The sequence below is a fragment of the Paramormyrops kingsleyae genome, chromosome 12 (assembly GCF_048594095.1).
Source record: "Paramormyrops kingsleyae isolate MSU_618 chromosome 12, PKINGS_0.4, whole genome shotgun sequence".
Lineage (NCBI taxonomy): Eukaryota > Metazoa > Chordata > Actinopteri > Osteoglossiformes > Mormyridae > Paramormyrops > Paramormyrops kingsleyae.
In genome coordinates, this window is record NC_132808.1 from 13,142,303 (window position 1) to 13,158,483 (window position 16,181).

Sequence of the window (16,181 nt, forward strand, 5' to 3'; positions counted from 1 at the left end):
CTCTCACCACTTACCCTTTATCTCTAACAGGACATTCAGAACGATTAACTTCTAATTTCTGTATTTGCTAGAGGATTGGGAGTTAATCTAACACGGAACCCAGTGTTATTAGACTGAATTTCTATTCCCACAAAGAAAGAAAGAAACATCCCCCTCATGTGCTTCACCTCAGGGCAAGGGGGAGGGGGTGGGGGGGCAGTGCGGTGGCCAGGACAGCCCCCACCCTCCATCTGCCCACAGCTGTCACAGCGAATTGCCAGCGAGTCACTCAGAGACACGCCCTGCCATCGCAGCCCGAGAAAGGGGGCCAGAGAGGCACCGGGATTTCAGGGGTGAACGACACTCCTTCAAAACAACCGGATCCCGCTTTATCTTTATTTTCTCACCAAGCCTCATCTTTGGCAGCGAAATGTAGGGGGGGGGGGGGGGAGTCTAAAAAACAGCACGATAACCCTGCAGCCCCCTCTTCCTATAATACACAAGGACAATTTGTACCCAGACTTTGGCATAACACGCTGGGAGAGAAATAAGCTGACACACAAGTCTGGTAGGGATGTGGTGGACACACGTGTTGTATCATTCATGAGGGGCCTGCCGCAGACTCCCAGAGAGCCCCCGCTGTATCATTTATGAAGCTGGGGCTCCTGCAGGAGTCACAGCGCTGTGCCGTCCCCCTTCCCCCGGGCCTGTCTGCAGAGCGAGGACGCGGGTTCGGAGTCACCCCCCGCCGGGGGGAAGGTTCCCGCGACGTCAACGCCGCATTGGATGCAGTTACATTTTTAGCGCCGGGTGTGTATGACGCAGGAGCGCGTATGAGATGTGACTGCTGTATAATCTCTGCGGATGACTCAGGACAGCTGGTTCAGTCACACTTACACGGCTTACAAAGCAGCCTGAACAAAGCTCTGAAAGTCCCGCTTACCCGTCAATTCTCGCTTTCTACTCATCTCTCTTACGGCCTCTTTTTTCCTGTCCCTCTTCTCTGTCGCTCAGATTAAATTCAATAAACCGATTCGATAAAGACTAGCTGTCAAAACATTACAACTCCTTTGTAACGGCCCCTAAGATAATTACAATTATAAAAATAAACATTGAAAGGTGAACTAATGTACATTCTTATATAATCTTCACAGATGTGAACACATATTCTGGCAAAGCGCGCCCTTCTTAGTGGTGGCCACTTGGGGCAGCAGTGAGCCCCTCCTCCAGAAGGATGGCCAGCCTCTCTCGCTCAGGCAGTACAGCGACTTTATTAAAACATGTTTCCCTCGCGTGGGAGTATTTTTTCACGCTGCAGGAGAAGCCGAGTGCATCTCCGCTCCCACCTTTCCAATCCCCCGACCACAGAGCCTGTCTTCCCCCGTCTGCAGGCAGATTGGATCTTTCCCGTAGAGGTTCTGGTCACTGAACTTGGTTGGGATCTGTCTCGGCTCGGTGTCTCTAACAGAGCAGAGATTCACTTTCAGTATTTAGTTCCCCTCTTAATTACTGCATTAGCCTTTCCGCCAGCATTGTGGGTTAGCGTCTGTTATGGTAGGATTTGATTTAGTGTGAAATGATGGCGGGTGTGGATACGCTGGGGCAGTGGTAGGTGAGGCGGCAGTCCTGTTCAGGGGAAGATTAACGCACGAGCTATCCTGCGCTAAGCCCAGGGCCCCGGCAAAATTTAGGGGCTCCACCCAACCTCCGGAAAAATAAAACGTTTTCAGTCACCAGCACCCCTCCCCTAATTCGTTTTACCACTGGTACCCCGTGCTCTGGTTTGCAGATTATTGACGTTGCATCATTTTTTATTCTCTTGTTCCTCCTTTGGCCCCAAGAAATAGCTCTGGGTCCGCTTGAGGGCCCCCCAGCCATGCCAGGTTCGGGCCCCCAGAGAAGTCAATCTGCCCCTGGTCCCGTTCCTCTTCTGTTCGCCTCTTGCCCCAATGAGAGCAGACTATGTTCATACCCAATGCTCTTCTTGGGTCCCTTGTGCTAAAGAAGAACCGACTGTCTTGTGTTTACCCATCTCCCACGGTTTGTTACACCCCAGACACCTTGTGAATATCTGCTTGATCAAATTAAATCTAGCAGCCTTGGCTAGCAGCTGGTCTGTAGCATCACTGACCGTTTGGTTGATCTTCCTGACTGACTTTCCCCTCCCCGAACCCATGGTGAGGTCCTTCCCACTGCCCACTCGTCTGCTCGGATTGACATCTGGGGAGTCAGCAGATTGCAGGTGGGGGAGCAGTTATGTCATAAGCCAGGAGGTTCACCGCATCCGTCTCCACCTCCTTCAGGATGGCATCGATCCAGAGTCCCGGTAATCCTGCCAATCGCCCGCCACGCTCGCCAAAAACATCACGCAATACTTTTAAATCAGTTCACTTCACCCCGCCCAGGATGCCCCCAGCCCGGCACACCGTCGCCTGACATGCAGTCATGTCACCCTCTAGCGCCATCATGTGGCCGGCCCCATGATGGCAGCATCGGCTTCTCATCCTCCTCGTCAAGCTGCTGAATGTCGGCCTTCATCAGGTTATATTACAATGGTGTTAAAATCGGCACCTTGTCTCTGTCATCGGGCAGCTGAGAGGGGGAGATGCGCATGGAAGAATGTTGATTTCAGGCAGAGACTGGGGATGGGGGGGGGGGCGGGGGCGGTTCTTGGGGGTTTTTGGAAGGGGGGCGTCAAGCGTGACCCACTTTAGGTAAGGGTTGGACCCACAATGAGACACACTAATAACTGCAATCCATCACAATTAGGGCTTTCATAACAACTCATACAGCACAACAGCTCAGGCTTGGATTGGCTTTCGACTCTGATACGGGGGTTCGGACCGTCGCCCCCTAGCTTCTGCTGATGAAACCGGGTCCATCCTGCTACAGTGACACCTCAGAAAAAGGTAAACCAACCATCGTACAGTTCAGACCAGCCTTTGGCGTCTTTAATCCAGTCACCCCAAAGCATCCCTAAAATAAGGTGACAGAATTATTTTATTATTATTCCAAATCAGTATTATAAGATGTCAAACTGCAAATGTGACGTTACAATATGCGAATATTTCTTAAACGACAGCTTAATAGTTAGGGAGAGGGAATAGCCTGGGAGACAAGAGCCCCGACTGCCACTGTGCGGACGGCGCCCTCATCTGGATAGATTCACTCTGGCAGGGATTTGCTATCAGTATCACAATTAAAAGCTGCACAGGACAGGCGAGCAGGGGGCCAGCAGCCAGGTGCTGCCTGATTGGGCAGCGGCCCCCCCAAAGGGGGCACCGGGGGCTCCTGCTAAGCGGATTAGCCAACTAGCGCGTGTGTGTTTTACACAAGGCCTCAGATTAGATCTGGACCTTAAAACCACCAGCGGCTGAGCATAAACACCTTGTTTTCACTCTGCCGAGGCCCATTATCCGGCGCGGCGGAAACGCTGCCGTTTAGCTCCCGCTTTCGCCTGGGCCCTGGCCTCCATTCCCAGCCCGCGGTGATTCTGCAGCTCCGTCCCACCGGCCGGAAGAGACCGGGCGACGCTGCATGCAGGCGCGCATCCGGACAGATTCAGGAATGCGCCGTTAATAAGATGAACACGGGCCGGCGAAACGCAGGGAGACACCGCGGGATGCAAAGCGCATCGGGATAAATTACTTTCAACGTGGAAAGTGACCTGCGGGGCCTGCCTCTGTGCATAGTCTCCCATAAACAAATTTAAAGGCCGATCTATCAGCACTGATACCTATTCACCAAAATTTACTAGGTTAATGACCCAAAGCGCCTTGGAGTGTGAGGTGAGGGCCGCCCCGGTGTGATGCGTACAGCTACGGCCCGGGAATCCCCATCACCCAGGCGTGTGCATAACAGACCTGCAATTACCCAGTGTTACACTCTGCGAGGTCGCATCTGCATCGTCATCCCATGATATATAGAGCTTCTTATGGAAATGCAATACCCACGGTACTTACATCCATACTCGACAACACTCCTACCGACCTTTTTGTTAGATGTTCACTACTGCACACGGCTGCCGTGTCTGACTTCTTGCACGATGACACCTAAATGGTATCTGTCAATCAGGAGAGCGGTGCAGGTCAAACTCAAGGTCAGAGCCTCTCTGAACATGCAGTGCTTTTATCGTGCTAAACATGTTGCCGTCTATAGTAGTCACAGGAGAACAAACAGACCTGGATCTGCCAAGAGGTAAGTGTCACGTACAGTAATATCAGATTTTATGTCCTAAATACAATATTTGTTATCAATATCAAGATGTTTTATGGAAGAACTCATACTTCAAAGCAGTGTTTCTCAAGCCGTTCGTCGGGGACCCCAGACAGTCCACATTTTTGCTCCCACAAATGTTTTTCCAAAGTCTTTACACACCACAGGTTTTTACCACTTTTCCATCCATTTATTAACTGCAGAGTTTTTATTCTTGTTAAGCATTGGAAAGTTGAGTGAACAACTATAAATGAAAATATAAGTCTAATAAACTAAGTTTCCTTTATAACATGTCTGACATCCTATTATCTGGCTGTGTGGTGATGGCAGAGTCACATTCTAGGCCGTCCTCTAACTTCATATGCTTCAGTTACCCCAAGAAACAGAGCAGTATCTAATGTCGCTTGTAGAAATAATGCCTTGAATTTTCTCTGCTGTTATAAGTACTAGAGGAGGTTACTTTGAAGAATCAAAGATATGACATTTTCTTGCTAATAAAGGTACTCAAATTGAGTGTAATTTTAGTAAATGTTAAGTGAGTAACATGTGAACGTAGAAAATCTCTGTGTGCAAAAACTTTTGGCTGGTGGTGTAGAAATGGATTCTCTATGAGTCAAACCAACATTCTACAGCAGCACAGAGGAAGTTGGAGTTCTCTGATGCCTCTCCCCGCGGTGCGTACACGACACCCACACGAGGCCACCGTCTCCAAAAACGGTGACGTTTTCATCGCAGAGAAACACTCCAGGACGGGTGTAAAATTAAGTCTCTTTTTTTTTTCCCTGGACCCATTCAATCGCTGGCATCCTATTTCATTCAGCCGACTCCAAAGACAAGTTGACAAAACCGCTAAAATAAACACAGGGTGTAAATTAAGTTCACGTTTTTTTGGCTCTGGGGCTTGACACAAAGAACTAAACGTGCGACTTTTATTGGGGGGGGGGGGGGGGGTGAACGGGGAGTGTATCCGGCGTGCCGCGGTGCGGACTCACAGACTATTTCACACTTCCAGCTCATTCACACCCAGCGGACTGACACCTTGGGCTGAGCTCAGGAGGGCGGGATCGCGGATGACCCCGCCCACAGCCAAATCCTGCAAGGTCTCCGCACAGAGAGACCATGGGGAGAGACCATGGGGAGAGACCATGGGGAGAGACCATGGGGTCCCTCCAAAACTGTCTTGGTGAGAGAAAAAAGATTCAATGACCACATGAAAGTATGTTACATGAAATCTTCATTTAGAAAACATAACACCAGAGTTATACACGGATGGTCCAAATTCACAAATAATCAGCATGACAACAACTGAATTATGGGAAGAGATGAAATGCAGGTGGCAGCTGTAAATAAACCCCCCCCACAAACATGCAGTCAGCCCCCCCTGCATTGCAAAGGAGTCCCAGGTTTGACACAGAGATAAACAATCGCTCACCACTAAACATCTGAGCTGCAAGATCAGGGCAAAGCTGTGAACCAGGCAGAGATGCAGCCACCCTGTACCAGCTGGGGGGGGGGGCAGTTCCCACAGACACACCGGCTCAGAAACGGCGGGCCCCCTGCGGGGGGGCTGGCACATCACCAGCGGAGCGGGGCTACGCCCCCGGCAGCTTAGTCAGGGTGCCCTCTCTCGGTCCCGAGTCCCAGAGCTCTCCTCCGGACTGTGGGAACGATCACTGCGCCTCCGCTGTGGCCCAGTAGCGTAATCTGTCAGCGGGAGTCCTGGCAGATTAAACAGGTCCAAATCGATTGCGTGAGAAGCAAAAAAAAAAAACACACTTTTTCTCCAAACGGATTTATCGCGCCATGTTCTTCAAATTCTCAGCCTGGCCTGTCTATCGAACAGCCACTCAACATGCAAAGTGCAACAATGAGCAGAAATACCCGCCAAAATAACGAACATTGAACACTGTAAACAAACAGTGACGGCAGAGGGCTGTGGCTGGCTTCCCGTCCGGGGGGGAGCCCAGCCCTCAGCTGCCTGAGACAGGCTCCAGGCTCACTGCAACCTGCACTAGCTACGCTGAAAGATGGAGAGATGGAGGGATGAATATTACCAAAGATAATGACAGGCCAGCCGTCTTCCGTTTCTGTTTATCGCTCGCTCTGATTGTGTGTCTCTGGTGATGCCGGTGCACTGTCACACATGCTCTCCGCAGGTCTCCGCGCTGCTCCTCCCTCCCTCCGCGCTGCTCCTCCCTCCCTCCGCGCTGCTCCTCCCTCCTTCCGCGCTGCTCCTCCCTCCCTCCGCGCTCCTCCTCCCTCACCCCTTTGCTCAGGGACCAAGTGCAGGTGCCATCTGCCTTTCTGCTGCAGCCACCCCGGGCCGTACTCCCCAGAAGCAAATACCGCTGCCCACTCTATCAAGGGCCCCCCCCAGCCCCGCCCAGCAGCCTAACAGGGCTGCCAGCTCTCACGCATCTGGCGTGACACTCACGCTTTCTGTCTCACGCTCACACTAAGAAATATTACGGCAAATCTATATTATTCCATTATAAACCTAAATTTATCTACATCAGAAGTGTTGGGGTAGTGTGCAAACCATACAGACTATTTACGAGGTGATAAAACTGTTACATACATGTAAATGCGTGTGCAATCTCACGCCAGCCAGCTGACCACAGTTGGCAACCTTGTACGAGGGGGTGCCACTTTCAGTCTAAAGAAATAAGGGATGCCACCCCCACACTGTCCTGGGGCTCTGATGGTATTTGTTGAGTCTTGCCGCGCGGGAGGGGGGGGGGGGATCGATCGAGCGGCTGAGATTAAACTGTAGTTTGGTAAAGATATGAAAATATGGGACAAATCACACCCCATACTGGTTCAAAACAGGACACAGCATTTTATTTTATAACACAGGATGATCCCCCAAAATACGGGACAGGTGGCGACTTTATGAGCCACCCCCCCATGATGAAAAGAGACCCAAACTGATTAGGGCCCCCGAGCGTGATGGCACATGGACCCGCTCCTTTTATAACCATGTTGATCTCCCATGATGCCCTGAATTTACCCACGCTTCCTCTAAACATCACGTCCTCCGCCACGCTCGGCGCTAAAGATCCTTTTCCCTAGATAAAGAGAAGCCCCAGAGAAATCCATACAAACCAGAACAATACAGCTTTAATTAAAATGTCATTAAGACTCACTGCTGTTACGCTGAGAAACAGCTGCTCTACCCCTTAAAGCTAAAAACCCAACCGGCAATTTGTCAGCATCTCGTTAAATAGTCACTCTGTGCGTTACGTAACTGCTTGTATGTGGCGGTAAGAGATGCTCTGCGATGCCCCGCGACAACAGCGAGCAACTGCCGTTAAGGAGCCGCCGTCGTATGGGGATGCAGGCCTCGCCGGCTTCCTGGTCGTCGGCGGTGGTCGTCATAGCGACCGCAGGCCCGCAGCCTTCCTGCTCCTGGGAAAGACCCCAGGCCAGTACTCTGGCACAGTCCCATCCCACCAGGATCCCTGCCCAGCCACAGAAGGCCAGCGACGGCCCCCCAGCCAGGCCCGCTCTTTGTGCGAGCGCTCCCAATGAATGACTGTAGACGTGTTTGGCTGTGATGCTGTGGACGCCGGCCATCCACCACGCCATGGCTGAGGGGGAGAGGGGGGGGGCAGCATGAGTGACAGGTGGAGCCCCAAGGCTTGGCCCTGTCCATAGAGGGCGATGTTCTCATCCACATGGTTATCAAAGCCTCATGTGCCCTCTCATTCACGCACATGCCGGTGCACATGTTAAAGCCGATTGGCCGAGCCTGCCCCCCCACCCCCACCCCCCAGTGATGGGCCATCACGGGCAGACGGCCAGCTCCGTCCCAGCTTCAGCAGACTAGCCACGACTAGTTGTTATTCAGGGGGTCAGTTGCCCCCTTCTGCCCCCCCCCACTCGCAATTACCCTAATAGGGGTATTTAAATTGAAAAGCGGGATAAATAAAACAAGCAATAAGGCATCGCTAAGTGGGTTTCATTCCCACACTGGGACTCGGCGGCATAATCAGCGGGGGCTGGGTCAGGCCAGGCCGTGTGCCCAGAATCTGCCAGCCGCTCTCAGGGTCTCGGCAGACTCCCCTCCCCCACCATTCTCAGTACCCCAGGAGCCAGCCCCCCCCCCACCCCCCACACCACAGTGTGGTGAGTGGCATGTTAACCCGGTAATAAAGGTTTACAGAGATCATCTCGTCGCTCTTGCCGAAAGGCTCATTGTTGCCGCTTAAGCGCCCATAAACAACAGCGCGATGGGCTGTGAGCAGGACTCAATGGTACCGAGAGTCTCCTGGTACCAGCGGATTCATTCAGGCAAGCTAGCAGGACCCGGTCCAATGCATTAGACTCTACACTTCAAATGGGTCACGTTCCCCACATCATTCAGTGGTAACTTGGCATGTGGTCCCAGTCACCCTGCTGCATTGCATCCTCGGCCCACGCAAGGGGTGTGACGTCACGGGGCAAACTGCCTTGTGGGGGGAATGATGTCACGAGGAGATCCGCCTCGCAGGGGGAGTGACGTCACGAGGAGATCCGCCTCGCAGGGGGAGTGACATCAGGAGGAGATCTGCCTTGCAGGGGGAGTGACGTCATGAGGAGATCCGCCTCGCAGGGGGAGTGACGTCAGGAGGAGATCCGCCTCGCAGGGGGAGTGACGTCAGGAGGAGATCTGCCTCGCAGGGGGAGTGACATCAGGAGGAGATCCGCCTCGCAGGGGGAGTGACGTCATGAGGAGATCCGCCTCGCAGGGGGAGTGACGTCACGATGAGATCCGCCTCGCAGGGGGAGTGACGTCACGAGGAGATCCGCCTCGCAGGGGGAGTGACGTCATGAGGAGATCCGCCTCGCAGGGGGAGTGACATCAAGAGGAGATCCGCCTCGCAGGGGGAGTGACGTCATGAGGAGATCCGCTTTGCAGGGGGCCAGACACAGAGACCAGGCCTGGGGTCAGTCAAGCTGGAGCCCGCAGAGTCACCCTGTCCAGCGTCCCCCCTCCAGCTGCTATGTGGGCAAGTTCAGGTAGCTCTGATGACAGGACCCCCCCACACCGCCTTTCCTGTATCAGCACATGATGGTGCTGCTGCACCTACATCTCCTGGGATGTCATTAAACCCGCAGGTCCTGGGCACCAAGACCTCAGTCTGCTCGCTCCAGTCTGCTCGCTCCCGTCTGCTCGTTCCCGTCTGCTCGCTCCCGTCTGCTCGCTCCCGTCTGCTCGTTCTCTGTCTCCGTCTCACACCAGAGCCTGCCGTTTCGCTTTTGTAATCCATCTGCTTTTTCACTCTTAGTACCATATCCTGGTTTCAGCACCGCCCACACCATTCCGGAAACTTCCATCCAGCGGTTCCCTGTTTCTTGCGGTGCCCTACCCAAATTAATCTGGGATCACTGGGCAGAAAAGCTGGCAGGACGGGCCAGTCTGCTGGGTTCGGGGAGCTTTACCTCATCTGATCTTATAATGATAAAACAAGATTCAATGTTGCCCTAAACGTAGCTCTACAATCTTCCCATCACAGGAAATAGCAACATGACTAGAGTACTTGGTAGGATATTCAGAAAAAAAATCGCTGTTGCTTATGTTGCAAAATAGTGCTGCTGGTGTTTTATGAGAACAAAAGGTACTTATCTTAGCCAAGGTACTTAAGTGAAGTGCTGAGAGATGGTGCGCATCCCCAACCTCTCAATGCATCTGCCCCACACACAGTCCATGTGCCAAACACTGTGCTTTAAACCAGTGTTTCCCAACCCGGTCCTCTGGGACCCCTCAGACAGTCCACGTTTTTGCTCCCTCCCAGCTCCCGGTAAGAACAAAAACGTGGACTGTCTGGGGATCCCATAGGACCGGGTTGGTCATCAGGATTACTAGCCAGGAGACTTAACGCAGGGTGCCGGGATGGTCGGCGTCCCCGGATCCAGAGGCTCTGTCGCTTTCCTAGAGGCTTAGCCAGCGCCTCTAAAACTCATCCATGAGTCAGAACACAATGGACCGCCTGCTGGTTAAAACTTCCCGAGACAGCCCAGACAGGCTATGAGGGAAACAAACATCTACAAAATTTCCCTTTAAGACGCCGACAGAACGGGGACCGAGGCAGAGCGAATCAGGCCTCTGCTTGATCTCCTATGATTCATGAAGCATCAGCACTAAATCAAAGGAGGACGCAAGTCGAAACACTTGCTCAGGAGAAGATCAGGCTGACAGCTGTGAGAGGCACAGGCACAGAGATGGAGCCTGGTGTCTGCAGCTCCCCGCTTCTGCCAGCCACACACACACACACACACACACGATTCTTCCAACTGTTTCTAATTGGTTAAAGCCTCCCAATGCCACAGTCATCGGTCATGTGACTTACAGTTGGTCAGTCGAGAGCCTCGGCCTTTTCTGGACAAAGCGCTGGCCCAATTTTCCTTTCATCTCTCGGCTGATCGGCATGAAAATCGGGGTTCTGTTCCTGCTGTGAGAGGCGAGGCTGGCAAATGCCTGGCGATCTGCAGGCTGGAGATGCTGCACAGCCATCATGTGACAGAGGCGCACAGGAGCAGGCCCAAACCGGCGGCTCGTCCATCCAGGTGTTTCGACCTAAGGGCTCACCGTTAATGTCCCTCGTCCCCGAGTACCTGCTGGGAGCAGCAGCAGGATCCAATAGGCAGGTAGTCATATATCACAAATGACGCTCTCATTTACTGCAGCTCATAACACCACTCATAAATAAACGTGACCTTATGCTGGCCCCGTTTTAATGACTCCCCACACTGGCTCGTTAATTAATGACTCATAACGAGCTCGTGCCTAGCTGATGACCCGGAGCACACAAATAAATTAAAAACTCTTTCTAAGGATCGTACCAGTAAAATCTGCCCCTTCCAGCACCTGATCTACACCCCCCAGTCAGTTTTTCTGGAATTCTGAATTGTTTTTCATCCATCCATCCATCCATCCATCCATCTGAAGGACCACTCATCCTCCTCTTCGGCGCAGTGCCAAAGGCTGAGTCATAGGAATAATAATCACAGTCATTCCCTCATCTGCATGCCACCAACCTCCATGTCATCGAGATGCTGTGAAACGCCTGAGAGATGGATCCACGTGCTTCCGACGCGCTGTCCTTGGCCGTATGCGCTGAGGGAAGGCGGCTCTATGCGCTGAGGGAAGGCGGCTCTATGCGCTGAGGGAAGGCGGCTCTATGCGCTGAGGGAAGGCGGCTCTATGCGCTGAGGGAAGGCGGCTCTCTGCGCTGAGGGAAGGCGGCTCTATGCGCTGAGGGAAGGCGGCTCTATGCGCTGAGGGAAGGCGGCTCTATGCGCTGAGGGAAGGCGGCTCTATGCGCTGAGGGAAGGCGGCTCTCTGCGCTGAGGGAAGGCGGCTCTATGCGCTGAGGGAAGGCGGCTCTATGCGCTGAGGGAAGGTGGCTCTATGCGCTGAGGGAAGGCGGCTCTATGCGCTGAGGGAAGGCGGCTCTCTGCGCTGAGGGAAGGCGGCTCTATGCGCTGAGGGAAGGCGGCTCTATGCGCTGAGGGAAGGCGGCTCTATGCGCTGAGGGAAGGCGGCTCTATGCGATGAGGGAAGGCGGCTGTGAAATCAGACTCAGGGGCCAGTTTGGCCGCAGGAGAAGCCAGCCATGCACATAAGGAGACAGAGAGCAGGTTAGTCGGTTATTTACGGATGTGGCACAGGGCACTAGTCCCTTCCCTCCCTGCTGGGGTACACCTCACCTCTCTGACAGGAAGTGCTTCACAAACGCCCCCTCCAACCCTCCATCTTGTTTATACGGCGTTACAGCACTGCGTTCGCTCAAAGCCAAGGTTACAATCTCAATAAGGAAGTCATCAGTGCAGCCTCGGCCTCGTTCTCTCTGTCCTTGGCACAGCTCCTGCCTTCCTCCGCCGCTCTCTTCCGTCATACCTGCTTTCCCTATCCTGCGCTCCCTTTCACCACTGCTCTCACACACTACAATAAAACAAGTCTTCTTTTGGCATTACTACAGCTTTCCGTTCTGCCTGCCGACACCCAGACTGATCGGGAGCGACCCTGTCTCCACCTGTGCGTTTTAGATAAACCCAAAATAAGCTGCACATCAGCTTAACAGCTGCAGCAATGCAGCCCTATTGCCAGGGGCATGTACCTTCAGCCCAGGGCCACCGGGGGCATCCCACCCAGTGTGGGCTCTCAGAACATCAAACGTGAACAGACCCAAAGACATATTTAACATATTTAGCAGACACTTTCATCCACAGCATTTTTGAGAAAGCAGGGTCAGAAAAGCCCTGGAGGAAACGGGGAATCAGGGGCTTCTGCTCAAGGGCTCAACAGTGAAATCATTCTGCTGACTCGGGGATTTGAGCTGACAACCTTCCAATCCATGCACAGCATCCAAACCCACTGAACCACACAGCACCCCTTAGATAGAGCCCATGTTCATCAGCTCACGTGAGTTCAAAGGCAGGGAGATGATGGCAGGTAGGATACATTAAATTAGTTTCCTGCCCCCCACCACCACTACCTGCCTCTCTCTTTCTCTGTCTCTCTCTCTCTCACACACACATTTGTATTTATATCTTTGTGGGGACTCTTCATTCATTTCTATGGGGAAAAACTCTAATCCCAACATGTGATTGTATTCACAGATCTTTGTGGGGACCTGGATGTCAAAATAACAGGTCCCCACAATGTAATATAAACATAATACACACACACACACACATTTCTCTCTCTCTCTCCCTCCCTCCCCGCGGGCTCAGGGTCCCGCTCACCTGGCCACCGGCCACTGGCACCCCCACAGTCACTCCGGCAATCCTGGCGCCAGCTTGGGTCCAGGCTCCCTCCTCCCCTCCCACACGACCTGGCCGCCCATCCGCCCGCCCACTCCGCCGGCTGACTCACCCTCTCGGCGACCGCGGGCTGCTCCTTCAGCAGACCTCTCATCCTCCTCTGAGGTCTGCCGCAGGGATAATTAAGCCCAGGTGCCTTTTCCGTTAAAGCGGCGGCTCAGAGGTCGGCACGTGGTCAGCAGGCGCGATATGGCGCAAATCGACGCTCGCGGCTTCACGTCAGTCTGCAAGCCGCCCCAGAGGTCCAGCGCAGCCTGTGACGGTACCCCTCATGGCCGCTGCACCCTGAGCCTGAACGCGCTCGTGGCTGAGAAGGGGAAGAGTTAACCGGGGAGGGGGGGGGGGCGGAACTCGCTGCCAAGGATTTTTCCCCTCGGCCTTGAGCACTTTGAAGGTTTTCTTAAAGGCAGAAGAGGACAAACCCGGAGTGATTCTTTTCATTGTGGCCAGATGCTGGTAGTTTTCGTCTGAACTGTTACTGCTCCCAGAAAGTATGTGAGGAAACGGGAAACAGCTTCCAGATGGGCCCTCGCTCACTGCGGTCTGTAGGCAAGCGAGCAGGAGTCGAAATTTAGCAACCCCCCCCCCCCCCCCGCCACACACACACACACACACAAGAACTGACTGTATGGTGTAAACCGCCTTCACACACCTGGGTAACTCGGCCGATGTAAACATACAGACACACAGACAGACTGACTGTATGGTGTAAACCGCGTCACACACCCCTGGGTAACTCGGCCGATGTAAACATACGGACACACAGACGGACTGACTGTATGGTGTAAACCACCGTCACGCATCCCTGGGTAACTCGGCCGATATAAACACACACATACACACACACACACACACACACACAGACACCTGAAAATCCAGTCAGAAATGACAAATTTAAAAAGCGACAGAATACTCTTTAACACACTCATTTCTCCCACAGTTGCATTCCGGGTAGCTGCACGATGGCACCTTTCGCACCCAGGATATTAATCCCGCTGGGCTCCCCCAGTATTCCAGTGTCTCTTCCGGACGGGAAACCCAGCCTCTCTGTCTGACCTCAGGCTCGAGAGCAGGGTGTCCAGCCTGTCAGTGCCCGAGAAACATTCCCACTGGGATCAAAGCTGGGAATTGGCTGGTGCCTGTGCAGGTCCTGGGGCTCGACAGCTGACCAGCTACACGGATAACGAGAGGCTCAACAAGCAGAGAGTGGTGATAACATTTGCAAAGGTCGTAAGTTCAAATCCCAGGAAGCACACGTAGATAGCAACCCTCCACTCTAGTGTAAGTTGGATAAATGAGTAAAATCGAAATACCAAAGGCCAGCAATGAGGGGGCCCCTCCACCCCACAGAGCTGCGCTGCCACAAGCGTCGCCCCCCAGACTGGACTCAAGCCCTTCCAGCTCCATTCAAAGGTATAACAGCAGGTCTGCATTCAAGATACCGCTTGGGCGCCATGCACAGACAAAATATCTATCTATGCAGAAGTGGAGAGAGTAACTGGGAAAGTCAAATACTGGGAAAGCCCCCCACCCCATGATACACACAGCCCTGTGGCCAAGCCAGCCCCCCCCCCCCCCCCCTTACTTACATACAATCCCACACCCAGAACACACAGCTGGTTTTCACTGAATCACAAGAAGTGTCTAAACCTTAGAGCCCCCCAGGCCACTTGGAGGCGGACACTGTCAGTCACCCCATCATCTGGATCCTGCTGACTTATTCATTCCGGAGGCATCCATTTTTTTTCCCCCAGTGTAGGCAGCCGCCCTGTTCAAAGCCCATAAAATATGCATGTCGGTCTGGAGCAAAGGGGGCGGGGGGGGGGGTTCCACCCGAAATTAACTATTTACAACACAGCCCCATCTGCTCCTGTTGGAGAGTGAGAGGGAGGCAGAAGAGGAGGGGGGCAGGACAGGTGTTTTCGTGCAGTTTGGAGATCTGATGCTCCATGCAACTTTTACCACCAGTGTGTGTTCCAGCAGAGGAGAATCAGACAGCAGACAGCCTGCATGTGGACTGGTCTGGTCCTGATCGGCAAAGATGCCTATTTAGGGACAAAGGGAGAGGGTACAGGAAGGAGGACACCGAGAGAGAAAGAGAGAGAAAGGAGGACTGGGGACAGAGAGGGAGAGAGAGAGAGAGAGAGAGCAAGGAGGATTGAAGACAGACAGACAAACAGAGAGGACGACTTCTATGTCCAACCCTGTTCCTCATCCTACTCAAGTCTGCCCCCTGTTGTTTGTCTGTTCCTTCACATTCTCGAGTTCAGAGGTTACAGCCCTTATGCTTGATAGCAGCCCTGTACTTCCTTTAATGCATTATTAAAGTGCAAGGAGCTCAAAGGCAGAGTTAAGATGTGGATTGTGCGGGGAGGGGGTGGGCCTGGGGTGGAGGTGAAGTTCTGGCCCTGGGCAAAGATGTTCAAAAGAAGTGCGCACTGCACATGAATAATGCACACCTGTGGGTGTGCGTGCGGATCTGGGAGCTGCTGGGGAGAGTGCGTGTAAATCTAGCTGCTCTCTCTAAGCTTCACTCATCTCCAGACCATACAGTGACAGGAAGGGGAGCAGAGGGACGGAATCTGACAGATACACAGAGCCCAAAGCTGACACTCAACCCAGGCCAAAGCACAGTGACAGGAAGTAGCAACAGTCCCCCAGAGAAGTGGGCTTTGTGGTCGTGTTAAGGTCAGGAGTATACTTTGCCTCGTATACTTTGCAAGATAGAATCCCCCACTTTGAGTGGTTGAATTATGCTCAGCACACCTAGCTTGTTAATTTAGACAGCATGTAAGGATGTGGCTGCCGTTAGCGCCTTAGCATCCCCTGTTTAGCACCCACATACCAGCACGCAATCTACTGCATAATGGTAAGCAGCCTATGCCTCTGACAGGCTGCCAGACAGCGAGCGGCGGCCCCACTACGCAAACAGAGGCACACGGTGAGCCGGATCCGGCCTGGTCCAGCCTCGTCCGCTTTTGGCAGAACGGGCGAAAAACAACATTTGTTGTGGCGAGAGGGGAACCAAAATGCACAGGATTCGGGAGTGGGGGAGAGTTCATGGTGAGGTGAGAGCCTTTTACGCACCTCCACCCCCTCCCCCCACACACACACACACACACACACACAGTGCTTCGTCCCAGGCGGGGAAGAACCACTTCACTTAAAAACCTGTCACC

At 53.3% G+C, this 16,181-nt stretch overlaps 1 protein-coding gene across 5 annotated transcripts in view; it reads right to left on the bottom strand.

Moving 5' to 3' along the window:
* The window catches only part of sorcs2 (sortilin-related VPS10 domain containing receptor 2), a 189,769-nt gene that overhangs the window by 117,721 nt on the left and 55,867 nt on the right, over positions 1-16,181 (bottom strand). Inside the window, exon 1 of one of the 5 annotated variants that reach the window (XM_023825441.2) lies at positions 13,055-13,201. The exons of 3 other annotated variants lie outside the window; for them this stretch is intronic. Coding sequence is in view for 1 of the 2 variants with exons in the window: in XM_023825440.2 (XP_023681208.2) it covers positions 10,527-10,693 (167 nt within the window). In the remaining variant the exon portion in view is untranslated. Of the gene's footprint in view, positions 1-10,526; positions 10,956-13,054; positions 13,202-16,181 lie in introns of those variants that run through there. One more of the 5 variants, XM_023825440.2, reaches the window with a different exon arrangement.